This window comes from Puma concolor, chromosome E4, assembly GCF_028749965.1.
Source record: "Puma concolor isolate L17-30 chromosome E4, mPumCon1.1.hap2, whole genome shotgun sequence".
Lineage (NCBI taxonomy): Eukaryota > Metazoa > Chordata > Mammalia > Carnivora > Felidae > Puma > Puma concolor.
Window position 1 is genome coordinate 28,055,517 of NC_141683.1, and position 27,364 is coordinate 28,082,880.

The 27,364-nt window shown below is 48.4% G+C and overlaps 1 protein-coding gene and 1 pseudogene across 4 annotated transcripts in view; one reads left to right on the plus strand and one right to left on the minus strand.

Annotated features, from left to right (window-relative positions):
• Positions 1-4,064: 4,064 nt before the first annotated feature.
• The window catches only part of CHIT1 (chitinase 1), a 35,202-nt gene continuing 11,902 nt past the window's right edge, over positions 4,065-27,364 (plus strand). The window contains exons 1-2 of one of the 4 annotated variants that reach the window (XM_086693716.1): positions 4,065-4,828; positions 26,608-26,684. In XM_086693716.1, coding sequence (XP_086549842.1) covers positions 4,818-4,828; positions 26,608-26,684 — 88 coding nt within the window. In that variant the 5' untranslated portion in view covers positions 4,065-4,817. Of the gene's footprint in view, positions 4,829-22,559; positions 22,702-26,607; positions 26,714-26,986; positions 27,114-27,364 lie in introns of those variants that run through there. The other 3 variants (XM_086693717.1, XM_086693718.1, XM_025921232.2) reach the window with 3 other exon arrangements.
• LOC112857892 (etoposide-induced protein 2.4 homolog pseudogene) lies at positions 15,209-16,226 on the minus strand (annotated as a pseudogene).

A 27,364-nucleotide genomic window follows, 5' to 3' on the forward strand; every position in this document is an offset into this window, starting at 1 on the left:
GCGATCTTCAAAGCCCCAGCTAGAGCAGACCTGCTAAAATAGGGCAGAATCGATGCTGAGGTGTCACGGAGTCCAGCCTAGTTCCCCTTCCACATCCCCAGCTCAGAAATTTACATCGGTTTCTCCCTCTCTTGTCAACTCTGGGGGGGGGGGGGGGGAAGCAAAAAGCAGGGGACAGCAAAACAGAGAAAACCCAGACTCACAGGGATTCGCAGAGTGAAGCCCCCCGCCCCCCAAGGGCTTACTAACCCCTTCTGCTCCAGGCTGAGGGGGAGCCCACGTTCTTGGCAGTTCTTTGTGAGGCTGAGCCCTGTCCCAGAGGTCAGGGCCTGGATCGGGGAGGGCACTGGGCACCCGCCTCTCCTCTGGAGCACCAGGACCTGGCATGTCTCACCAGGCAGCCAAGTGGAGCCCAGTGTCAGCCAGGCCGCCCTCCTGAGCCACCCAATTCATCAGGAGCTGCAGGGACCTTGGGAGACTCCCTCACCTTGAGAGACAGCAGAGTCCTGCTCTTCACATGACTTCCGGGTGAGAGATATAATCTTTTCCCTCTTGGGCCTCAGTGTCCTCATCTGGAAAATGGGAATAAAACACCTGCTACCGTGTGATCTCCCTTATACGTGGAACAACAACAAAACACCAAGCCTGTAAATACAGAGAACAGACTGGTGGTCGCCAGAGGGGAAGAAGGGGGCCGGGGGGAGTGGGCAAAATGGGTGAAGGGAGCCAAAAGGTACTTCCAGTTATAAAAGAGATAAGTTATGGGGATGTGATGTACAGTATGGGGCTGCAGTTAATGCTACTGCATTGTATATTTGAAAGCCGCTAGGAGAGTGGATTTAAGAGCCTTCATTCTAAGAACAATAATTTTATTGCAACTACATACGGTGACGATGTTAACTACTCTTATCGTGGTGATCATTTTGGGATATAGACAATTATGAAAATCATTACGTTGTACACCTGAAACTAATACGTTGTATGTCAATTGCACCTCAATAAAATTTAGTCTTATTTATTTTTGAGAGAGAGCACAAGCAGGGGAGGGGCGGAGAGAGAGGGGGACAGAGGATCAGAAGTGAGCTCCGCGCTGACAGCGGTGAGCCTGATGCGGGGCTCAAATTCACAAGCCACGAGATCATGACCTGAGCCGAAGTCCAACACTCAACCGAGTGAGCCACCCTGGCGTCCCCATGAAACATTTTTAATCAAAAAAAAAAAAAAAAAATCTGCTCTCCCATTTTACAGATGATGCAGCTGAGACACAAAGAGGTTGGGTATCTTCCCCATGGCACTATCTTCCCCAGGATTTGGGCCAGGCAGTCGGGCTTTAGATCCTGTGCCCTTCGCCACATGTCTTTGCTGCCTGTCTGCGTCACCAGCATCGAGGGAGGCCCGCCGCAGCGCGGTGAGAGATATTTGTTCAAGCGTGTGAGGCTACGATATCTGCATAAGATCATCCACTTTGACTCTAAGCTTGAATCCCAATTCCCACATCGGCACTGACTTCGGGTTGAACGACGGTGGTGGCCTCTGTGTCGAGGCTGGTGTGGGGCAAGTCTTCAGGTTGCAGGGTCTATACCACGGTACGAACTCCCCTTCCCCGCACCCGAGAAAACGAAGAAGGCAGTAAAACTCCCAGCCTTAGCAAAGTGAGATGGTTGAATACGATCTAGAACGTGGCAGGATTTTAACGAAATGCTCAAGAGCTGAATCACTACGCATTGGGCACTTTTCAAAAAACCCCCTGATTCTCGGGGTTTAAGGACTACTAATAAAAGTTTCTGAAATGCCCAACACAAACGAACAAACAAACAAAACCCCAAACCAAGCATCTGCTCTGCTTCCCCCGCAGGCCTGCTGTGAGCAGGGATTAAGGTGGTAGCATTGTGGGGATTTTGTAAGCTGCACATGACTGGCCCGTGTGCTCCAGGCTGATGCATGCTTCCACGGCCCCCCCCCCCGGGGCTCCTAACCGCAGCAGGATGGAGACCCAGCCTGAGTGTGCTTTCTTAGAGGGTGTGTCTGAATCGGGGCTCCCCAGGAAGACCCGTTTGGGGACTGCCTGTCTCCCTCAGGGGTTTGTGTACAGAATGTGGGGTAGGGATCACCCTCGGGAGGGGGCCATCAGAGGACAAGAAAAGACCTTTTTCTTTTCGTGCTCAACCAAGCTACCCACAGCCTCTTTCCTACCCAGCTACCCCAAATCTCCAGACTCCTCAGGGGCCCTCAGATCTTCCGGGAAGGAGCACTCCGGGAAGGAGCACTCTCCAGGCAAGAAGCACTCCGGGGAGTGTCGGGGAGCAGACCACTCTGCGTTGCCCAGCTCCCATACCCGGAGTGCCCAGAGTGGACCCTTGGAAAAGCTCTGTGCACTCAAGCTGGAAAGGGGGACCAGCGGGATTTGAGGGAGGACCCGGGAGGGCAGAGGCGCGCGAGGACCTGTTTCCAGCATCTGTGGGAAGCCTCCCGCCTCGGCCTGTTTGTGAAGTTGGTCTTCGCCGCCCCTGGGCTATAACAGCCATCCATTTATGAGGTCTCGTCATCCTACACCCTCGCTGCGCCATAGTTACATGAATGAGGCCCCTGAATTTGACACTTCTAAAATCCACATCACTATGATAACAAAACAGTTACCATTTACGGAGTCCTGTCTGCACGCCGGGCAAGGCGTCAGTCACCTAACACAGCTCAAGTCTAATCCTCCGCACAGCCTCAACTGAGTTGGGGCCCCAACTGAGAGGTCGGGAAGCCGGGTCCCACAAGGAGAAGTCACGTGGCCGAGGTCACGCCCAGTAGCATCATCCAAGTCCCAGCCTCGGAAGCCTGCGTTCTTGGGTAATGACCTCTCCAGGGAGGGCATATGATTGGCCCCTCCACCTCCTGTGTGTTTGGTGCTGTAAGCCAGGCCCCCCAGAAGTTAACCGACTCTGGTGCCTGAAAAATCAAAGGAAAACAAGTTCTAGGCCTGTCAAGCTAAGTCAGGCCCTGTTGTTCCCACCCAGGTTCTGCCTCGGGCGGTTGGGGTGGTGGTAGGGGCAGAAGCTATGGAAAGAACCAGTCAGCGCTTGGGACGTGCAGTCAGAGCTCCTTGCTGTGTGTCCTGAGGTAAGTTAGTTAACTTATCTGAGCTCCACTTTCTGATCTACCTCACAGAATAAAGGTAGGTGTGCCTGGTCGCCAGCGCCACCAGATGTGCCTGCCTGACCCACTGGTCCTAAGTCCCTCCAGGACAGGAATCGCAGTTGGGCCTCGTTCCTGTCACCGGCCTCGACAATTTCTCGGCTTCCTTCAGGTGTCCTTGTAGCTGGCCCTCCCTGGTACCTTTCCCATCAAGGGGCTTCCTCAGGGCCTGTCACTCTGTGGTGATTGTCCAGCGCCAGCCCTGTTCTGTAAGCTCTTTGTGTCCCCAACTTGGGAAGGAGGGTCACACAGTGGCTTTTCAGGAAGTGTTTAAAAGGGGGCACTCTGAGGAGTCGGGAAAGCAAGAAGAGAGCCGGCCGCTGACTGGGCGGTGGAAAGGCCCTGAACACTTCGTCTACTTGGCAGGCCGAGTTCGCCTTCTCTGCCCCCGTGGGGCCTCAGGCCTTTCTCGAAACAGTCTGACTCGTCTTTGGTAGAATTGCATCCTGCAAGCTGTTCTCTCCTGCATTTCCTGTGGAGCGGACAGCATTTCCCCCTCAGGCCAGAGCCCTGGGGCCCAGGCCATGCTTCTGAACCTGTCCCCGTCAGGCCCATGCAGGCCGGGTCCATTCCCAGGGCTCACCGCTGACAGAGCCCAGGCTGGCTGATTTGACTTGAGCAATTTCTGGCCTCGGGGCAAGACCGTGATCACGCTGAGCTTTTCGTATTGTGTTTTGTATTGTTTTGTTTTGTTTTATTTTGCCTTCTTGTCCAAGAACCTGAGAGCTCTTTTGCAACCTTTAGTCCCTTTCCTCTGGCAAGAGAAGGAAGGGAGACTTCTTCCATCCTGGGCCCATTTACACTGACTGGGGAGCAGGAGCGAAGGGGTGTGTGTGTGTGTGTGTGTGTGTGTGTGTGTGTGCCACAGGGGTCACCCGCCGGGCTGCCTCCAGGGGCTTTCTCTAGAGGACACCCGAGTGGGTCCTTCCCATCGTAGGACCTACAGAGTGACTCCTTTCTGGACTGAACACAGAGGCAAGGTGTTCCAGACCCTTGCCCAGCACCGGGGACCCCCTCTCCAAGCCCAGGAAACAGGCTGCCTGGCCACTGCTTGGAACCCGAGACATGGGCTGACAGGAGAAGCCCCTTCCCTCCACTCAGGACAAACCCAGGGCCACATGGAGCCACTGCCCCCGCATTCAGCTTGTCGCACGCTCTGTGCACTCAAGTACTTCCATCTACGCACACACCCAGGGGAGTCAGCCGGTGAGATATGGTGACTGGCTTTAAATAAACACCGTCAGCTATTTTAGGCCCCTGGGACCGGGTGCGTTTTCCTGGCCTGACACGCCTTCCAGGAGCAACACCTGCGGAGACGTGCCCAGCTCCCAGCCTGGCGGCGTAGACCAACACGGAGGCCCGGCTCCCCCTGCTGGTGAGTCTGCAGTGTCTTCTCGTCTCCATTGGCCAAGGCCTCCCCCTTGCCATGTTCTCCCTGGCTGCACAGTGGCCAACGCCACACCGCTGACACCATCGGGCTCCACGTGACCTGCCTGAACAGCAGCTCCTTGTACTCAGTGGTGTGAACACGCCTGAGGTGGCTGTGTGACACCGAAAGCTTCTTTGAAGGAGGCTGAGGAGCCATTTCTACATCCTAGGCCCACTCGTGAACATCTAGGCCAAAGGAATTACTGATGTTCAACAGGTACGTGGTCAGACAGGGGCAGTGGGACAAGGCGGGCACCCATCACTGTGGAATAAGTGCCTAGAAGGTAGAGGGTCCTGTGGTAGGAACCAGGGGTCCAGGAGAAGGAGCCTGCCATGGCCGTCCTAAGGGGGGAGCTCTCAATCATGGGAAAAGCAGGCCAGATGGACCTACCAAGAGATTGCATCCTCAGGCAGGGAGCCACACGGAATTTACACGCGAAGGTGAAATGGCCCCAAAGGTGAAGGTTGGGGGACTCCTGAGGCTGAGGCCAGGATGGTGTCTCTGGTGGGGAGCCAGGCCTGGATCGTTCCCTCCATGTCAGGAGTCTCCTGTATCATCCTCTCCTCGACACCCAGCCTCTCCGGGATTACAAGGGCCACTTACTAGTCCTTCTAGCGAGGGGCCCCTCTTCTGCCTTCTAGAGAACCTACAGGTTGAGACAGCGTCCATGTTCTTTCTGCTTTTCTTGGGCCGGGACCACCTTGGTGTCCCTTCTCCTGGACACCCCCGGATTTCAGGCTGAAATAAATTCCTCACGACTGACTGCAGCTCCCAAAGAAGCTTTTCCTTTTCAGAGTTTCTGCCTAGGGATCCAGGGCGCTCTCACTTCTACCTGGTCCTGGCTCTCTGCCCTTGAGGCCAGGGTGATATGAAGAGTGTATGGGTGAGCCCCAAGCTGATCCCATTTTATTACTCATAGCACCTCTCCAGCCTCCGGACTTCTTGCTAGGTTGATTTGGTGGTAACCACTGGGGTCGATGACCCCACAGTCCCCCAAGCTCGATCTCCTCACCTGCGCCCGAGAGGACTTCCTTCACGGCACACCCTACTTACCCATTCTGCTGTGTGGCCAAGATCCCTTAGCAACAAGTTCCAGTATGGACCGTGGGTTACCCCTGTTTACTGTAGCATAGTTACAGGACCAGGATTTGGAACCAGATAGACTGGGATCTGAATCCCAGTTCAACCTGTTACTCTCTGTGTTACCTTGGGCAATCTGCGTAACCTCTCAGAATCTCAGTTTGCAAATCTGGCAGCGAGGATAACACAGTTGACTGGACAGCATGGGGGGGACGATTAGGCGCCAACCCTCCACACAGTCAAAAATTCGAGGGTAACGTTTGACTCCCCAAAACTTAATTACTAAGAGCCTACTGTTGGCCAAAAGTCTTACCGAGAACATAAACACTCGACTAGCCATTATTCTGTATCCTATATGTGTTACATACCGGATTCTTACAAGAAAGCTAGAAAAAAGAAAATATTATTACGTGAGTCATAAGGGGGAGAAGCTACATTTACAGCTCTAGAGTGTATTTGTCAAAAGAAATGTGTATAGAGGCGGACGGGTGCAATGCAAAACCCATGTTGTTCAAAGACCAAGACGCCATGGTTGTATGGCATGAGGCTGTGCAGGAAGGGAAGGAGATAATGCAGCGACTCCAAGAAATATGTACACTGGGCCAAGGCCAGATGAATCTGAAGGAAAAACATGGTATATCTTGCTGGAGAGTTAATTTAACCGGAAAAAATTTAGGGAAATATATTCTGAAGGAACCCAGCAAAATGTACGCCTCGAGTGCATTTCAAAGAAGCGAGAGGAGGCTGGAAGAAATGCTTTTACTTATGGCCACTTGCTTTGGGTTACGCTCTAAACTTGGGGGTCGGGGGAGCATCTGGTTAAGGGTCACGCTCTCAGCCTTTGGGAGTCTTTTGATAGAAGAGTCTGATGCGTGTGAGGAGCGGGTCCCTGCTTGTGCACAGGGAGACCTCGTCAGGGGAGCTGTCCCAGACTTTGTACAGGCTTTTGCACCTCTGAGATCTTTCCTTGAATAATCCTGACTCTCCCGGGCTTCAGCCACCAGCACCAGGACACGAATCTGAGGCTCCAGTGAAGGAGCTGCGACCAGTGTTCTCTTGCGCAAAATCGCTAGCTGATTAAGAAAGGTGGGTGGGGAGAATCTCTTTTCACAGATTCCAGGGGGGTAGGCGTGAGGATGAGGCAAGTCACTATTGGCTTATTCTAGTCCTCTGAGGCCCAACCGCAGAAGCCCTGGGAAATTTGGGGGCTGACCCTGGGAGTCAGGTTGGGGCTAACACTCAGAAACTGGCTACAGGAGCCCTGGCCACGTTGGAGAGGAATTCCAGAAACCGCACATTCCAGAACCCTGGAATCAGAGAGGAGAAAAAAGGGAGGCTGTGCGCAGCATGCCCCGGGCTCTGGGCTGGATGGTTTGCACGAGAGGTTTCAGTTACTAACAACAGCTTGTATGAGGTAAGGTAGCATTATCTCCGTGCCCAGAGAGGTCGTGAGACTTGTCCAAGGTCACACACCTTCCGTGGTAGAAGCTATTAGTAGTTCCCCCATAATTGTCTACTATTTGTCTAGGCAGTTAGAGCTGCCTAGAAAGGAGACTACACTTCCCAGCCTCCTGTGTGGCTAGGCGTGGTCATGTGACTGAGTTCTGACCAGTGAGAAGTAAAAGTCTTGCGGCAGTTTCTGGGAACCTTCCTTAAAGCACAGTTTGTTTTGTGCCCTCGGCCCCTTCCTCTTGGTTCCTACTTCTATTTTGCTGTTTGGCAGCTAGGTGCCACCTTGAACCGTGAGGACAAGGGCCACCCACTAAGAACAGCAGAACAGTGATCTGGAAGAAGACTACCTCTAGGCTTTTACGCGGGAGAAACATAAACCACCTTGTTAAGGCCACGTTGGTGCAGGTTTTCTGTTACCTTCATTTGTACCTCACCCTGACTGAGATACCTGGTAAGTGATGGAGTGGGAGTTTGGACCTGAGTCAATGAGATCTTAAACCCACATTCTTCTACCACAATATGATGTTTCTGGGGCCCCCATGTGTGTTCCAGCTGTACTGCTATAAAGGGCTTGGGTGTGAAGCATTCCTCGGAACCATGGTGGCATGGGAGGAGGTGGAGGGGGAAGCTTATCTAATGCAACTCTTCACGCTCATATATTCGAGGCAGCCCAGGGGTCTTTGATGGATCCAGAGGCACCTTGAGGCCAAAGTCCACGCCCCTGAGAGGGTCGTGGAGGCAATATTTCCCCTAAGATCCAGGAAACTCCATCTTTCTGCCATGGGACTTGCTACACGGCCAACCTCTTGGGGTAGGTGAAGGCTGCATTCAGGTAGCCCCCCAACCCCACCCCAGTCTCCTCTGACAGACTGTGGCCACTCGGGACGCCTCTAAGGAAACTTTGCTAAGGAAGCCTGCTAAAACAGGTGAGCAATGCTCTTTCCATTGAGGAGTGTTGTAGGAGTTTTGTGAGCCCAGAACAATCTCACATAGGCAAGGCATGGCCCCGTTTGGGGAAGGAAGTATGTTTTCTCTTACCCACTCTCAGAAGGGGTGGTTGGCAGCTTCATTAGAACTTAGTCTGAGTTAAAAGGGCTTTACGATCCTACTGTAGACCACTAGAACCTTCACATCACCGAGGAGAATCTGAAGTAGGAGCCACAACGGCTGGCTCTATATCTGAGAAGATGCTATTCACAAACAGAGAAGACAGTTATCTGGCTGGGTGATCTGGAGGAACTCTCCTACCTTGTCACTTCCCTGGTTCCTATAAGGGGCATTATAATCACTACCTCTCAAGGTTACTGCAACATTGAATGAGATGAAATTGAATTGATGAAAACACGCTAAATTCTGCAAAGCACTTACCGATGTGAAAGATTATGATTCCACATTTGCATAGTAGAAATAAAAACACTGTTGCTGCCACTTTGTGCCCAGCCAGATCCTCTTTCCTGGGCTAGTTGACCTGCAGTTGTGTGAAGACTGGTGCTAACAGTTCACAGGTCTTCCTTTCCAGAGAGTTCCCTTGGCTGAATGGAAGCTGCCTTGCCTGGGGGCCTGCAGCCAGTGACTGGCTGACTCAGGGGCAGGAAAGGCCAGCCCCCTTACCTTAAGATAGGATTATCTCTGGTACAATCCCTGCTCTGGAGCTCCCCTGCAGGATCAGGCTGATGCTGGTCCACAGCTGAGACCACAGCCTCACTTAGCTCCATCCCCTGCCCTATCCTGCTTCTTTTTCTTTCTCCTGAAAGTTCTTCTTCAGTAGACCACATGTGCTGAAATCTGCTTTTAGGGAACCTGACCCAAGTGTTTACCTCATAAAACTGCTCTGAAGATACAATGATATAATATAAAGAAGTTAGTCCCATACCTGATGTACAGCAAGTGTTCAAAAAAATGTTAGACATTGTTACCCAGGAGACCAGAGCATCAGAAACCATCTAGTGTCATAGTAAGGGATAGAAATCCGGTGGGTTGGTAAGTGGATTGAATTTCACCTGTTAAGGCAATGGGATGAGCGGAGAGTGGTGGCTGAATTTTTCTTGGCTATCACTGGTTCTCTCTGCTTTGGGCAGTCAACGAAGATCATCCAGCAGCTGATGAAAAAAATTTCAGTCATTATATACATTTACCAACAGAGGGCGCCATTTCCACACAAATAAGCGCATTTCCTGGGCTGATCTGAACTAGGTTTCATCAAGGCAGCTCAGGTTGGTAGGGATGATCAGTTACATGGCAAAGAAGATTTAGGAAAATGTCTTTAAGACCAGCACAGATCATTGGAGAGGAAAGAACAGGGAGAAACAATGGGTGAAGCTGATGGGGAAGCTTCCCAGGAGGTGAAGCTTAAGCTGGGCACTCAGGAACGAATGGGGTGATGGGACATCACATCCCCAGAGGAAGCCGCCAGCCTAGGCTAGGTGATCAGGGCCTGGGCAGGGCAATGGCAGGGAGGATGGCTAAGGGCAGGTGTGAAGGACCTCAAAGAGGGAAACAGGACTATGATTCCAACCAACAGATTATAAGAGGACAATAGGCTCAGTGACCCAGGAGCAGACGTCAGGAAGGACTGTTTTTATGGAACACTGACAGCACTTTCTCCAACTGGTTTGACTGCCTTGTTATGGTGTGTACAATGACCTCGCCCTACATAGCACCTTTCCAGCAAGCCATAATTCTGCAGGATTCCTGCTCTGTGAAGATTCTAGAAACCAATGCAATATTCAGAGATGTTAATAGCATTAGGATTCCATTGGTTCTTTCTATTCAGAGTAGAGAAGGCAAAAAATGACCCACAGTTTTCCCTAGCCTCTGCTCTAGGAGAGAGGAATCATACAGTAATTTGAACAGGGAAGGTTTGACAGAAGAAGTATCAACTATTTTGTGTAGGGAATTAACTACACAGTGGGAATAGAAGGGAAGATCAAAGAATCTCCTAGGACTGACAGAACACACAAAGAAGACACACACTTGGAAGGGGAGGGAGCACCCAAGGCTGGGGTTCAGCTCTTGTTGGAGAAAGCATGGTTACAGCTCCCTGGGTGGCAGAGAAATTGTCTGGGTTGTTTTTGGACAAAGCTGGTCCATACTCAGAGAGCCAAGATTGATGAGCAGAGAATGGCAGGTTGGGGCTGTTGGCTGGAAGCCTTCTGTTGGGTGCCCAAGTAATTTCCCCAGGAAGTTGCTTTTGGGGGATGCTGATGAACTCATGGCAAAGCCACCTAGGGCTCACTCAGAAACCTTTGGGAAGCTGCTCCTGGGAGAGCACTGAGTGCTGCACTTTACCGGAAACTGGCCCAGTCACCTCTCCTTTGGGAATCACCCTTGTGAAGGTGCAGCAGAATCTTGGAAAACAGGTGGGGCACCCACAGAACTGGCCACGAAGATGCCAGCAAGGAGTGATGCCGAAACTTGCTGGGTATGAACGCCCCCAGGGTTCCCCCCTGGGGTCCTGGAACCCTGAACAGAAATTTCCTCTCCCCACTACCTTGTTCCTCTAGCGCCCTCTACCGACAAAGTTTAACATGTACCAACTGGCAAGGGAGAACTGTTCCAGGCTTATATGAAGGGTGGATTTAGAGCTGAAAGGCAATAAATTGTTAATTGCTACAGATGTTAGAGGGTTCCTTTGGGGGCGAGGGCATAGTGGGAGGGCTCTTCCATAAAACCTTTTTGAAAAATACTACATTAGGAAATATCCCTGCCAGCTAAGAAGTGAATCAAAATGAAGAACTCAAAAAATTAAGTTCTAAAACAAAAGGCAAAGAACAATTAAATCAGTAGAACCAAATAAAACTACACAAACTAAATAATTGTGATTCACATGATGCAAAAGTCCAGAAAAAAATGAGATAAAGATAATTCTTACAATTATATACTGTATAATAAAGATTTCATCATTATGAACTGGGGTTTTAGATAACAATTCACTTTGACAAAAACTGGGAAGTAGCAAAGTTAAATTTTTCATCTAGCAAAGGAGACGTCAATAGGTATGGGAGCATGTGAATTTGAAGACAGGTCAAAAGAAGTCATCCAGCGGAGCAGAACAGAGTTCTGAAATAGACCCACACACATATGGTCAAGTGATGTCCTACACAGAATTAAAAAAAAAAAAAAGCTAACCATAAAAGAAATACTTCTTTTATGAAGTCTTAGAATATGATTCACTCAAACTTAAAGACCACTGTTCATCAGAAGACTCAACTGAGAAAAGAAATAGACAAAACCAAAGATTGGTAGAAGACAGTCACAATACATGTATCTGAACATGCACTTCTGTCCAGAATATATTTTAAAAACTCTCATAACACAGTAACAAAACCAAACAACTCAAGAAAAATATGGATGACAGACTCAAACAGACACTTTACATAAGAAGACATACAAATGGACAGTAAACACAGGAAAGAGTGCTCAACATCATTAGTCAGCAGGAAAAAATAAAAACCACAGTGAGCTGTCACCACACGCCCACCAGAATATTTAAAATTTCTGAAACCGGCAACAACACATGTTGGCAAGTATTTGGCATAACTGGAACTCTCACACATTGCTTTTGGATGTGTCAAATGGTACAACTACTTTGCAAAGCTGCTTGGAGGTTCTTATAAAGTTAAACACACATCTACTCAATGATCCTGTAATTCCACACCTATGTATTTATCCAGATGTTACGGACTGAATGTGTGTGTCTTCTCTCGCCCCCAATTCATGAAAACCTCACCTCCAATATGATGGAGACTTTGGGGAGTAATTAAAGAAGCCTTTGGGAAGGAGAGTGGAGCCCTCATGAATAAGATTAGTATCTTTATAAAAGGAGACAAGAGAGACATCAGTCTCTCTGCCATGTTAGGGTACCATGAGAAGATGGTCAGATGTAAACCAGGAAAAGTGCTGTCACCAAAAACCCAACCATGCTGGCATCCTGAGCTTGGACTTCCAGGCTCCAGAATTGTGAGAAGTAAATGCTAATTGTCTTCGCCAGCCAGTCTATGGTATTTTGTTATAGCAGCCCGAACTGATGAATGCACCAAAGAAAATAAAAACATATGTCCACAAAGAGACTTATACATGAATATTCATAGAAGATTTACATTCATAACAACCCCAAAATAGAAACAACCCAAAGTCAATTAACAGGAGGAATGTATACACAAATTGTAGTATAATTATACAATGAAATACTTCTCAGCAATTGAAGGAAACAAATATTGATAAACACAATACTATGGATGAGTCTCAAAACGTTATGCTGACTGAAATATGCCAGATGCTAAAGGGTATATACTTTGTGATTCTATTTATATGACATTCTAACACAGACAAAACTAAATCTATGACCATAGAATAAAATCAGTGGTTTTGGTGTGAGGGGTTACAGATTGACTGGGAAAGGCACAAGAGAACTTTCTGGAGTGATAAAGTTGTTCTCCACCATAATAGAAATATAGGTTATACAGGTGTGCACATTATAATAATTCATTTAACTGTACATGTAAGATGTATACATTGTAGTGTACATACATTATACTTCAACACAAAGGAAAAGTAAATAAGATAAATAGGTATAAAATTTAACTGGGCAAAGGAGAAGGCAAAACTACGTGAATGAAAACCAGTAGAAACAACTAAGAAATAGACACAGACCCAAAAGGGATGTTGGAATTATCGGACACATACTTTAAAATAACTGTGCTTACTATGTTCAAGGAGATAGAAAATAGATGAATATTTGCAGAGAACTGGAAACTAAATAATGTGACATAACCGACTTGAAAAAGATCCAAATATAAATTATAAAACTGAAAAAAAAATTTAAACTGAACATAAGAACTCAAAAAAGGAATTTTACAGCAGACTAGATGCAGTTAAAGAGAGAATTAGTAAACTGTATGATAGATCCAAAGGAAATATCCAGAATAAAGCATCACACAAATCTTGGTGTTGTATTTTCACTTTCATCTGGCTTGAAGTATTTTTTCATTTCTCTTGAGACTTTTTTGACCCGTGTATTACTTAGAAGTGTGTTGTTTAACCTTCATATATCTTATGATTTTCCAGCCATCTTTCTGCTACTGATTTCTAGTTTAAGTCCATTGTGACCTAAGAGCATACTTTGCATGACTATTATTCTTTTAAATAGGTTAAGATGTGTTTTATGGCCCAGAATGTGTTCCATCTTGGTGACTGTTCCATGTAAGCTTGTGGGGAATGTGGATTATGCTGTTGTTGGGTGAAGTGTTCTATAAATGTCAATTAGATCCAGCTGATTAATAGTGTTGCTCAGTTCAATTATATTCTAACTGATCTTATACCCACTGGATCTGTTAGTTCCTGGGTGGGTGTTGAAGTCTCCAAATATGATAGTAGGTTTGTCTGCTTCTCCTTGAAGTTCTCAGCTTTTTCCTCAACATTTTGATGTCCTATTGTATATACACATTAAGAATTACCATGTATTCTTGGAGAATTAACACTTTTATGTTTATGTAATGTCCCTCTTTATCTCTGATCATTTTTCTTGTTCTTGTTTTCTTGTCCTGAAGTCTGCTTTGTCTGAAGTTAACATCTGCTTCAGATTCATTTTGATTAGTATCAGCATAGGATATCTTTCTCCATCCTTTCACTTTTTCTTTTTTAAAGTTTACGTATTTATTTTGAGAGAGAGAGAGAGAGAGAGAGAGAGAGACTCTTTCCCCCCCCCCCCCCCACAGCCTTAATGGGTTTAATAAGTTTACCCCTTCAGGGTCTCCTGGGTGGCTAAGTCAGTTAAGTATCCAACTTCAGCTCAGGTCATGATCTCATGGTTCCTGGGTTCAAGTCCTGTGTTGGCCTCTGTGCTGACAGCTCAGAGCCTGGAGCTTGCTTCAGATTCTGTGGCTCCCTCGGTCTCTGACCCTCCCCTGCTCGTTCTCTCTCTCTCTTCTCTGTCTCTCTCTGTCTCTCTCTCTCTCAAATAAACATTAAAAAAATAAGTTTACCCCTTCAGGTCTTATTTGCAGCAACCAATACTTCTTTGAAATGCCAGACAGACCCAGCAGTGGCCAACAGTACACTTCAGATCTCGAGTTAAAAGTTCAGGTTCTCTGAGCATTTGGTGTTGCAGTGGCACTTGCCCAAAACTGGTACCTCCCTACAGCTGGATAACTGTAAATGTACCGGTGAAAAAAGGCTTTTTTTCCCCATCAAGGGGAAGAAAGAAAATCACTCCTCAAAACCCGCAGACCTGGCTGTGAGGTCTTTCCTCCTGTCCCATCTCTTCGAGTTTGCGTTTTGCAGTGGAGCAAGAGAGACTAAAATCTAACCTGACTTACAAGAAACAAGACAGTGATGACTATAAAGGGAGTGACAAGGAGCAAATGAGATATTCCTTCACCTCCCACATCCAATATATGTGCCTCGCAGAAAAACAACAAAAAATAACAGGTCCACAAAATACAACAGCTAAAATTACAAAATCCATTCATCCAAGAATGGTGGAAGGCAGGAAGGGGAGTTGCAAGGATAAATAGCACAAGGAGAAAATAGAAAAAAGTATTCAAATCGCTCCAGGCACGGGGGCCGACAAGTGCTAGAAAAGAGCTGCAGAAAAACCTGTGGTCCATTCAGAATCACCGGTGTTAAAAATCCACATCCTGGGGGCGCCTGGGTGGCGCAGTCGGTTAAGCGTCCGACTTCAGCTAGGTCACGATCTCGCGGTCCGTGAGTTCGAGCTCCGCTCAGGCTCTGGGCTGATGGCTCGGAGCCTGAAGCCTGTTTCCAATTCTGTGTCTCCCTCTCTCTCTGCCCCTCCCCCGTTCATGCTCTGTCTCTCTCTGTCCCAAAAATAAAATAAAACGTTGAAAAACAAAAATTAAAAAAAAAAAAATCCACATCCTGGGGTCGGGAAGATTCTGCCTTATGTGCACCAGTGACAAAGATCCCAGTTCCTCAGAGAGAAGGGAGTATGCAGCGGGCCCTTGGCAGAGTGAGTCCTGCCTTCCCAGGTGGAGGAAGGGACAAGGAAAAGAGATCCTACAGCCTCCTTCCGATCCCACCCATCCCCTTTGGATGGCAGGTGACTCAGTGGCCGGCAGCAGCCTTCAGTTTGGCAGGAGAGCGATGGCGGTGAAGGGAATTTCTCTGCAGAGATCGAGCTACTCAGGGCAGACTATAGGTAGACCGTCTTGTGGAAAATTCTGTTGCTTGAGAAAACCACCAAGGAGAAGAGGCGCAACTGGAAAAGGCATGCTGTGCCAGGGGTCTTTGCTTCATTGTCGCCCATAATGAACAGAGGAACAAGGATGGGGAAGAGGCATCCACTGAGAATATACCAGGACGGCGTTGCTGTGAGGAAAGCCAAGGGCAACCCAAATCCAAAGTGGTGTGGCCAGTTCCCTTCTATGCTTGACAACTGCTGGTGCCCTTCAATTCCTCTATTGAACCAATGATATTCAAAGCAGTACAGTGAGTAGAGGAGGGACATATGCAGAAGACTAACGAGCTGACCAGCAAGGTGGTTGAGAAGGAGACTCACAAACATCCCCCGGATGAGAAAAAGAGCCTGCCGCAAAAGGTTGAAGAGCATGTCAGTAATTATTTGGCTGAGACTAGGGAAAGGGTGAGGCTTCCTCCCTGATACCTCAGATGCTAGATCAGCTATGTCTTGAAAACAAATGGCGTTGACAACTTTGCTAAGCACAGACAGAGGAAGCATGCAAAGAGCACTGAAAATGGACGGAAGGAAGAAACATCTCCACGTAGCGATGGATCGCCGACAATTTGGGCTGTTACGGAGTGGAGTACAGAAATGAACACCTGATAAAACAAGAGGAGACTCAACCAGAATGCTCTGCCACCCCAGGTGCAGCACTGGAAAATTCCACTAAGGCTATGCGGCTCAGTCTCCTGCTTCCTTTCTGTACGTTGGGCTGTCCTCGGTGTCAGCACACCTGCTTGCCCTTCTTTGACGCTGCTCCTCTCTCTTTTGCTGAATCTGAGCACGTAGCTTTGAGATGGCACAAATTCCCTACAGGGAGTCTTTGATTTCCCTGGCAAAGTCCTAGAAAAAGGTTTGACACCTGTCAGCCATCTTTTCACCACCCAAAACTTACCAACTATGCAGAGGAGACAGAAGCATCTCAAAATCTCTCATCATGAAGGACCTTCTCTTCAAGAAAGAGGATACTCCGAGTGGAAACTAACAAGATCAGAGAAAGGAACGAAGCATTCAGAATGGAAGCCTGAGAGAGAAAGAATCTTTTTTTTTTTTTAATTTTTTTTTTCAACGTTTATTTATTTTTTTTGGGACAGAGAGAGACAGAGCATGAACGGGGGAGGGGCAGAGAGGGAGACACAGAATCGGAAACAGGCTCCAGGCTCTGAGCCATCAGCCCAGAGCCTGACGTGGGGCTCGAACTCACGGACCGCGAGATCGTGACCTGGCTGAAGTCGGACGCTTAACCGACTGCGCCACCCAGGCGCCCCTGAGAGAGAAAGAATCTTAAGCAGTCTCCATGTTCGGTGTGGAGTTAACATGGGGCTCGATCACATGATCCTGGGATCATGGCCTGAGCCGAAATCAAGAGTTGGACACTCAAACAACTGAGCCACCCGGGTGCCCCTCCATCCTTTTACTTTTAATCTGTCTGTGTCTTTATATATATTATTTTTTTAAGTTTATTTATTTATTTTGAGAGAAAGAGAACGGGGGAAGGGCAGAGACAGAGAGAGAGAGAGAATCCCAGGCAGGACCCGCACTGTCAACAGGGCTCAAACTCACAAACCATGAGATCATGACCTGAGCCGAAGTCAGATGTTTAATTGACTGAGCCACCCAGAGCACCCTCGTGTCTTTATAGTTAAAGTCGACTTACTATAAACAACATAACTGGGCCTTGTTCTTTAATCCATTCTGATAGTCTATATCTTTTGATTTGTGTTAATTAGTCCATTCACATTTTTTTTTTAATTTTTTTTAACGTTTATTTATTTTTGAGACAGAGAGAGAGCATGAACGGGGGAGGGGCAGAGAGAGGGAGACACAGAATCTGAAACAGGCTCCAGGCTCTGAGCTGTCAGCACAGAGCCCGACGCGGGGCTCGAACTCACGGACCGCGAGATCATGACCTGAGCTGAGGTCGGCCGCTTAACCGACTGAGCCACCCAGCACCCCAGTCCATTCACATTTAAAAGCGATTATTGATATAATTGGATTACTATCTACCATATTGGTAACTGTTTTCTATTAGTCATGCTTGTTTTTTTTTTTTAATCTTCCCCCCTTTTTCCTCCTTCTCTAGTTTTATTTTATTTTATTTTTAAAGTATACCTATTGTAGAGAGAGAGAGTGTGTGAGCAGGGAAGGGACAGCGAGGGGGACAAAGTATCCAAAGCAGGCTCTGTGCTGAGAGCAGCCTCAAACTCACAAACCCTGAAATCATGACCTGAGTGGAACTCAGGTGCTCAACCTCCTGAGCCACTCAGGTGCTCCTGCCTTCTCTAGTTTTAATTCAACATTTCACAAGATTGCACTTTCTCTTTTCTTTCAGCATATCGGCATACCGTGTACTTCTTTTAAACCGTTCTTAGTGGTTGTCCTAGTATTTGCAATATACATTTACAACTAACATTACTCCAGCTTCTTTTTTTTTTTTTTAACGTTTATTTATTTTTGGGACAGAGAGAGAGCATGAACGGGGGAGGGGCAGAGAGAGAGGGAGACACAGAATCTGAAACAGACTCCAGGCTCTGAGCCATCAGCCCAGAGCCTGATGCGGGGCTCGAACCCCCGGACCGCGAGATCGTGACCTGGCTGAAGTCGGACGCTTAACCGACTGCGCCACCCAGGCGCCCCACATTACTCCAGCTTCTATACCATTTCACGAGTGTGCAGCTACCTTACAACAGAATATTCCCGATTCCTCCCTCTGTCCCTCATAACATTGCTGTCGTTCATTTCACTTACCCATATGCTATAATCCCCTAACACGTTGTTGCTATTATTACTTTGAAGACTTATCTATCAGATCCATTAAGAATAAGAAACATGAAAGATTTTATTGTATCTTTATTTATTCCTTCTCTGGCACTCTTTGTTATACAGATCTGAGTTTGTGACCTGTGTCATGTTCCTTCTCTCTGAAGAATTTCTTTAACACTTTTTTAAAGTTTATTTACTTATTTTGAGAGAGAGAGAGAGAGAGAGAGCGCAGAAGCAGGGAGAGGCGCAGGGAGGGAGGGAGAGAGGGAGTCCCGAACAGGCTCCCCACTGTCAGCGCAGAGCCCGATGCAGGGCTTGATCTCACAAACCGTGAGGTCATGCAAGTGGGGGTGGGGCGGAGAGAGAGGAAGAGAGAGAGAGAGAGAGAGAGAAAATCCCAAACTCGACTTGGGGCTCGATCCCACGAACTGTGAGATCACGACCTGAGCCGAAGTCAAGACTCGGACACTTAACCGACTGAACCACCCGGGCACTCCTGAAGAGATCTTTCTCTAAACTGTAATGTGAGGAGGAAGTGGGGCTTCTGGAGGGAAGATCTATAAAGCCTGACACCACTCCTCAGACTGGACCCCCAGCGGCTAATTCTCAAGCTAGCCCGCCCTCAGCCTCCAGCAATTCATCACAATCACTATTTAAGGGTTCCTCCCAGCTTATTAAACTTGTAGAATCAATGAGTAAATATATGAGAGTGTTTCCTTCAAAAGATGAGTGAAATACACAAAGCTTGGGCATGCTAGTTTTTTTTTTAAAAAAAGGAAAAACTCAAAGGCCCAGAATTGAGAGTGAGAATCATAAACGAGTGTACGAGGGCACGATGTATGACGTGTCCCGCCGGGCCCTGCCCGGGCCCAGCCCAGGGCATGTGACAAAGCACCCCATGATGGCCTTGGGGGGCCCACAGAAGAGGAAGCACATCCTCGGAGTCACTCAGCAGGCGGGGAGTGTGGATGGAAGTGCCTGAAATAGAAGCCTGTGCACAACCTCTGAGTGGGAGCTGAGGGAACCCTTCTAGGGCTGAGATGTTCCCACAAGAAGCGGGGTTTTGTGTGTGTGTGTGTGTGTGTGTGTGTGTGTGTGTGTGTGTGTGTGTTTTGGCCGATCCTGTCTGCCTGGCTCCCCAGAGGCTGAGTGGAACCCATCTCAGGGGGAGTCCCGGTCCAAGGTCCTGAGCTAAAGGCCACCACTGCTGCACGCGTTTAAAACCTTGAGTGATAAGGAGTCTCAGCTTCAAGTTTGGGGGAAGATAAGAAAAGCTTCAAAGCCTGTGGTTGGGACCAAAAGGGCTCCCTCCAAGGGGCCGAAGCGTGAGTTACTCAGAAGGCTGCGCCTCCCCGAGGGATTTGCGTTGAGTAATGACCTCAGCCCAGAGCAGTGCTAACCCTGCAGGCTATTAGCTCCACAGAGACAGTGGCTGTGAATGGATCTCGGGGTGCCCAACGCCTGGCACAGTAGTTGCGAGCTAGAAGGTACACAGCCAACAGGCACATCAACCATATTTTTGTGTGTAAATAATGAAAGCGATGTTTGCTCATTGTGAATAGTCAGAACGTAATTGCCCGAGGTTGAAAATCCGAAGCCCTGCCTGACACCTGCTCTGGTTTCTTGAAGTTCCTTTTTTTTTCTGTTTGTTTTGGTCCATGCTTCACGTGGGGACTCTTTCATCAAGCGTCTGGTGATCCTGGCTTTTCTTCCGCATGCAATCGTGAATCATCACCATCGGAAGCTCTGGGGCTTGGGCGGTTTCTCATCTGAGGCCCCATCTTGGGGTGATGGGACCAGGACACGGGTATTCCTCTGGGGGCCCCCACACGGCGTTTGAGTGTTGGTGGTCAGAGCTTCAGTCACTTTCCCTTGGCAGTTTTCCCTGAGAATAACTTTTCAATGCTCGGCTTGGGGCATTTCAATGCCCTTCGCTTGGAGCGAAGGGCTGGGGTCTGAACACCCCACATGCAGACTGTCACGTAATTCTCCGGTCATCCGTCTCTGTCTTCAGTCTGGCGTCCACACCCCCCATCCTCACTCCCCTCTGTGCTGAGCAAGGTGCTCCCAAGTCTACAGTCGCTCTGGTCCTTCCCTGCATTTTCTGGCTGGCTCCCGAGACGCTGGGCAGAACCCATTTGGACAGGCAAGGCCACTGGAAAAAGTGGATCTGGGGGTGTAACAGTTCATTCACCCAGACCTATAATTGTCAGCCTCGCCCCACTTCATGACATTCTGCCAACTCCTGCGGCTTTCCAGGGTACCTTGGCATGAGTCCCCTGCTTCCTGTGGGCTCGTCACCTGCAGTCTGAGATCTCGGCTTCTCCAGGTCTGCTGAGTTAGGTCCACTTGTTCATTCTGTGTTCATCATCAAAGGTGAACATTTGAACACATGGTCGAACATTTGTTGACCTCGCTCATCTATTTTGGTCCCCTCTCCCATTTGCTTTGTCTTATGTCATTTTATTCCTTTAACTGCTATTTTGGGGGAGCTTCAGAAGAGTGGAGATAAATACCTTAGTTCAATCTGTCAGGTGCTATGGGTACACCTTGCTTTTCCCCTTTAACAATGTATTAAAGAAGGTCTTTCTTTCTTTCTTTCTTTCTTTCTTTCTTTCATTTCTTTTTTAAAGTTTATTTATTTTGAGAGAGACGGAGAGCAGGGGAGGGGCAGAGAGAGGGTGAGAGAGAGAGAATCTCAAGCGGGCTCTGCAATGGCAGCCCGAAGTCTGATTCGGGGCTCAAATTCACGAACATGAGATCATGACCTGAGCCAAAATCAAGAGTCAAATGCTTAACTGACTGAGCCACCCAGGCGACCCCCCCCTCCCCGCCCTTTATTTCTTTTGTGGAAGATTTTATTTTTAAGTAATCTCTACACCCAACATAGGGCTCAAGAGTCAAGAGTCACATATACCACCACCTGAGCAAGACAACCATTCCCTGTATTCTTTTTTTTTTTAATGTTTATTTATTTATTTTGAGAGAGAGAGAGAGGGCAAGAGAGCTCTGCACCATCAGCACAGAGCCCGACGTGGGGCCTGAACTCACAAACTGTGAGATCATGACCTGAACTGAAATCAGGAGTTGGATGCCCAACTGACTGAGCCACCCAGGATCCACCCCCCTACTTTATTCCTTTTTAATGGGATATAGAATTCCAGGCTCAAGAGGGAACACCTAAGCCTGTTTTAGGTTTATGTTACATTCTTGAATGTTGCAAGGAACGTAATGGACATTGTTGTACATCAATAATTATGTGTGGAAATATATAAGGGAGGGAAGAAGAGAGGGAGAGAGAGAAAGAAAGAGAAAAGGAAAGAGGAGGAAAGGAGTCTATGTGGAATGTCAGGCGTCTGAACCAGACAGGTGGGGGGAGAGCCTTGGGGGGTGAGTACGCTGTGTTTCCCATCCTGACCCACTCTGCCCGGACCGCGTCCTTCCCTCTCAGTTCTGGTACCCATGGCCTGCCCACCACCTCAGGCTCAAACCTGTTACTGATAAGAAAAGCAACTTCCCCTTGGGTTATGGTCCACCAGGATCTGGAAACAAGCTGACGCTTGGACGGGCAAGGCCACAATCTTCATGGCCAGAATGGACTCTGTGTGCCCTTTGTCCCCAAAGGATGCCCTGACTCCCAGACCTGAGTTTCAGCATGACTGAAGGAACATCAGCCAGCCATCATGAGCTCTACCCAGCCTGAGACTCAGGCTCATCCGAAGGTGCCTGGATAGGAAAGGGAAGAGCCCAGGAGTCTCCAACTCGGCTCTGGCTCCTCTTGTATCCGGCTTTGGTCAAGTTTGCAAATTCTCTGGCTTCTCCTTCCCCACCTACTCTTGGGGGAGAATGGCTTCTGCTAATATATTAAGGAGATTTGACTTGTATATTTAGATCATACAAGTATATTTGTATATTTAGGGGAGGTTTGCATGTCTCACATCAAGCAGCTACTTCCTGAGCACTTGACATTGATTGAGTATTGAAGGATACTGAGGAATAACGTCCAACAATCAGCTCACTCAACAGATATTAACTGAGGCCTCCTGTTGTATGTACCAGCCCCTGGGGCTGTCGGTGCATAGTGGCAGGCAAACAGACACGGCCCCTTCTCTTATTCTGAGTTCAGAGGGGTCTTAGCAGGAGGATCTGATCTAAGTTTCTCAAAGATCGGCCGGGCTGCTGTGGGGAGAATGACGAGCAGGGGGGCAAGAGAAGGACGAAGGAAGGACAGTTATGAGGCTCCCTCAGTGGATGGGGCGAGAGCTAATGGTGGTTGCTTGTGGCGGAGGAGGTGGAAGAGGAGGGAGGACTTCTTGTAGCATCTGGTCACGTGAGGGTGGGGGAAAGCGTCATGTGACTGCAGGAACAGGGTGGACGGTGATGCCTTTTACCGTGATGGGGGAGAACTGGCTGGAATGTGGTAAGGAGCAGTTAACGGACGCATCTGAAGGCTCGGCACAGGCTCAGCACTGGGAGGCATGGAGAGGCGTGTGGGGAGAGGCCCAGGCAGCTCCAGGGATGTGGTGCCCGTGTGCAGCAAGGGAAGAGGAGCGTCACGCCAGCCACTGCGATCGTGGTCTCCTCATAAGACCTGGTTGGTGCTCTGTCACTTTTAAGCCCTTTCACACACTATCTACTCGGTCCACGTCGCAAGTAAGATAGGTAGTGTTATCTCCATTCTGCAGATGAGGAAACTGAGACTTGGAGAGGTTGTCACTAACCCCAGCTCGGACAACCGGGATGGATGTGAACCGGAGGAGGCTCTAAAATGTCTGTATAGGGGTCTGCTCTGGGGTGGGCTGGGCTGGGGCTTTATCTTGAAGTTTCATTGTATATCAGTCGCACCAGTCTTACTTGAATTTGTGTTTTTGGGTGGGGGGCACTGGGAGAGGGTGGGAGAAACCAATGGGCATGGAACGAAGGGTATAAAGCCCCTCAGGTCATTGGTTGGGAGATCCACTGAGGCACAGCCAGCTCTGTCTTGGGCACACCCAAGCAGGGAGTGCTTTCCTGTTCTGGATGGAAGGAATTGTTCCCAGATCACAGGAGATGGTGTGGACCAGCATGGCTGGGGAGGAGGCAAAGCCTGACTCAGAGGGATCCCTGTAAGATTTGAGGGGCCGGGAAGGCTGCCCCAGGAGGGAGGGGGTCAAGGAGCAAAGGGCTAGTGTGCTATCAATTAGAAGATACCAGGACCTTTCAGCTCTAGACATGGGCCACCTGCACTGGGGGGCTGAGACTTTCGTACTTGAGTTAGAAATTGGGGCGCGGGTGTTCTGGGTCGGTGCCCGCGAAAGGTTCAACCCTAGCTTCACAGGACATGGGCCTGCCTTCTCCTCCCCAGGCCCCCACCTCCAGGCAGCAGCTTTGTATTCCTTGATATTTTGCAGTTTTGGTCTGCCTATCAGGTCAGCCTCGAATGCGCCCCACCTGGCCTGAGACATAATTGTAGAAGTCCAAGTTGGTAAAGCAACGCACCCCTCTCCTCTCCTGCCGGCATGTCCAGTGCCCTCCCACCCAGACCCCCTTAGCAGACATCACCCCACCCTGCTGTCCTCAATCAGTGGTTCTCAACTGATGGGATGCATGCAGGGTTTTTAACCATCTCGCTGTCCCTGCAGTCTGATGGGAGGTTTTGTCTGAGACGATCCGTGAGTGAATATCTGGCCAGAACCATCCTGCCGTTCTCCCTCTGTCTGCGAAACTACTAGTTCTCAAAGCTCTCCTCAAGCACCACCTCCCCCGTCTTCTCCCCCACTCGGGCTGGGTTCTGGCCACCCCCCCCCTTTACTCCCAGGGCACCCCTTCATCCTGCCCCTTGTCTTTGCTACTGTATACGGTGCAAGTGGTACAACCTTGATTTTTTCCCATTTCAGTAGAAAAGTCATTGACATTGATGAAACATCCTTTTCCTACTCAGTTGAAACATTGCTTTTGTTGAACATGTTTTCCACATATGCTCAAATCTACCTCTGTCTGTCTGTCCTGATGCCTGTTCCATGCTTTGATCTCAACGAGTTTATAGTAAGTTTTGAATAGTATGCCCCTGGTCATTGCTATCTTTTTGTTTCAACTCGAGGAGAACTGACATGTTTTATGATATTGCTTCCGTATGCAAGAACATGTTCGGATCTTGTTTATGTCCTGCACTAGGTTTTGTAGATTTTACTATCTAATTTATTGTGATTAAATTTAGTCCTAAGTATTTTATAGCTTTTGACACTCCTGTGGATTCATTTGCCCCTGTTTCTATTTCTAATTAGTTTCTGCTAACGTAGAGAAAAGCTATTAATTTTTGTATATTCACCTTAAATCCAGCAAATTCTATTTTATTCCTGGTCTATTTTTTTTTTAGAGTCTAGAAAACTGAAGGTTTTTGTAGATATCCAAACATATCTACAACTATTGGCAGTTATATCATAATCATACACACACACACACACACACACACACACACACACACACACGCACATACGTATCTTCCCCCTTTTCTTAGTATAATAGCCAAAATTTTTAAGACAATGCCGAGCAACATGGTGGTACCCTTCATGCTTTAGCATTTCAAAGTTTATGGTGTTTATGGTTGGTTTTTAGGAAATAGGGCATATATGTGCGTTTGCCAGGGTACCCGACTGAAATCTCTCCCCCACAGGAGTGCCCATGGGAGCTGATGTTGACGAGGTGTTGATTTTAGCATCGAAAAGACAAGTCAGAGCTCCTGACCATCACAAGATTTTTTAGCAGAGCAACTTAGAGGATCTTATTTCATATGTTAGGTTTCTGCTTATTTTCCTTTGGAGAAATGGTCTGGGACAAAAATTAAAAGAAAACAATATAATAATAATCAAAAGGAGAAGGAGGAGAAGAAAAGAAAAAGAAAGAGAAGGAGGAGGAGGAGGAGGAAGGGGAGGGGGAAGGAGAGGAGAATCAGCTGCATTAATCAAGGTAGTGATGTTAATGTTGGGCTATTGGGTGCCCTAGAGACCCCAGATGAGTTGGGACAGGTCAGTATTTGGAGCAACTCAGAACCCTGGGCCTCTGCAGTGCAGGGTCCTCTTGGAAGCTGAGTCAGAAAAGCTCAAAGCTGACAAGTATACATGTATGGGGGTGGCAGGCAAGTGAAGGAGGCAACCGGCCTCTCTGGTGAAGCAATCTTTACTCCCACATTCCCCCTCCCCATCTCGTTCACATCCCCGGAGCTGAGGCACCTCTGTAGATCTCAGGTGACCCTGAGCAGACTCCTTTGCAGGACCCCCATATGAAGGGAACAGAAAAGACCAAAACAAGGGGCCGGGGCTGCCACAGAGAAAGCAAGGACACAGGGCCCGGGGGCACTGGGCATGGGGGTCCCACCCTCAGATCTCTGACACACACAGAGACTGGGCAGAACCAGGAATAATAACTACCAACATGTAGCGCCTTTACAACAATTCTCTGGGCATTTCATTTTACAGATGAAGAAACTGGAACTCAGAGGAGTTAAGGAACTTGCTCAACGTTGCACAGATAGTAAATGGCAGAGCTGGGATTCACATCCAGGCAAACTGACCCCAGAGCCTGTTGCCCCAGAATGTTCGCACTCAGCCATCCAGGCCACTCGTGCTAAGGTCAAGGACCAAAGATCAGATCATCTAAAAGCTGCCAAGTTTTGCCTGGGACCCTGGAGTTCATGCACACACCAGACTTTGTCTGCAGACAGAATAAGTAACGTGAACATGGTTAGGTCCCAGAGTGGGTTGTATGGTATTCCTCCCCACCCTGCTCCCCAAAGATATCTCCACCAGAATCTCAGAATGTGACCTTATTTGGCATAAGGGTCTTTGCAGATGTAACTGAGGTAAGAATCTCAAGATGAGATCATCCTGGATTAGGGTGGACCCTAAATCCAGTAACAAGTGTCTTACTAAGAGGCAACAGAAAACACACTGAGACACAGGGGAAAGACCATGAGACAGAGATTGACTTAATGTCACCACGAGCCAAAGAATACCAGGAGCCTTCGGAGGCTGGAAGGCACAAGGAAAGATTCTTCCTTAGAAACTTCAGAGGACAGATGGCCTTGCCAACACCTTGATTTCAGACTTCTGGCCTCCAGAACTGAGAGAGAATGAATTTCTGTCATTTTAAGCCCCCCAGTTTGTGGGAATATGTTGCAGCAGCCGTAGGGAACTAATACAGCTCCCTATGACTTGTAAGAAACAGGGCATTTAAGGGGCACCCGTCTGACTCAGTTGGTGGAGCGTATGACTCTTGATCTCCAGGTCATGTGTTCAAGCCCCAGGTTGGGTGTGGAACTTAGTTAAAAAAAAAAAAAAAAAAAGCAAAAAACCAAAGGCATTTAAAACTACTACTAAGCTCATCCTTGCTATTTGCCATTATGTACTTTTCTCAATCAATGGATATAAAATACATCCATTGTGTCCATATGCGTCATGTGGATAGTGATGAAATTTGACTTTTATGAAATATATATTACATTTGCAACCCCATCGTCTTACAGAGAGGGCACATGGATTCCAGAGGGGGCAGTGAAGAAACAAGCGAGCAGGCTGGTCTGGAGCCCAGCTCCCCTGACTTGTGAGTCATCCCTCTTCCTCCAGAGCCCAGTAAGTTATAGATCACTCATAGGTCTTCACCAACTGACTCCAAGGAAATCAGAACCCCCCCTTGTCCAGCAGGAGGCTTAGAAACACTTCCTGCTTCCCTCTCTTTGCCTCCCGGTTTGGTCATGTTAAGGGCCCGGTTTACCCACCGCGATTGTTCCAGAAAACCAAGAATTGCTAAAGGCCATTGTGTCAGGTTTGCCCAACCCACGCTGTGTGACCTAGCCCTGCATGCCCCACCTCAACCCCTCTCGCCCGCCTCTGCCACCCCCTGATTTCACCACTCCGGGCTAGGATGGAACGGGGCAGCCTAATAAAAGGAGAGCAGGGTCTAGAGAGTCAGTTGCACAGGCTGGAGTCTGGTGCCGAGCCAGCACCATGGCATGGTCCGTGGCCCGGGCAGGTGAGTAGGCCGTCAGGGACAGCGGGCGGGGCCCTGGGGGCTGTAAGGCAGGGAGGTGGCTTCTGCCTCGGGGCGCTGTTTGCGAGGGTACCGAAGCATTCAGGAGAGCCTCAGAGAGCCATCCTATTCCTTCCTCTGCCTCTATTCCTGTGGGCCCCCTTTGGCTCTTTCAATTCAAGAGCCTTTGTGTTGCAAGAAAAGGCTTTTCTCAACAGGCTGAAATGGACTTTTCCTGTGCCCCCTCGCCCCCT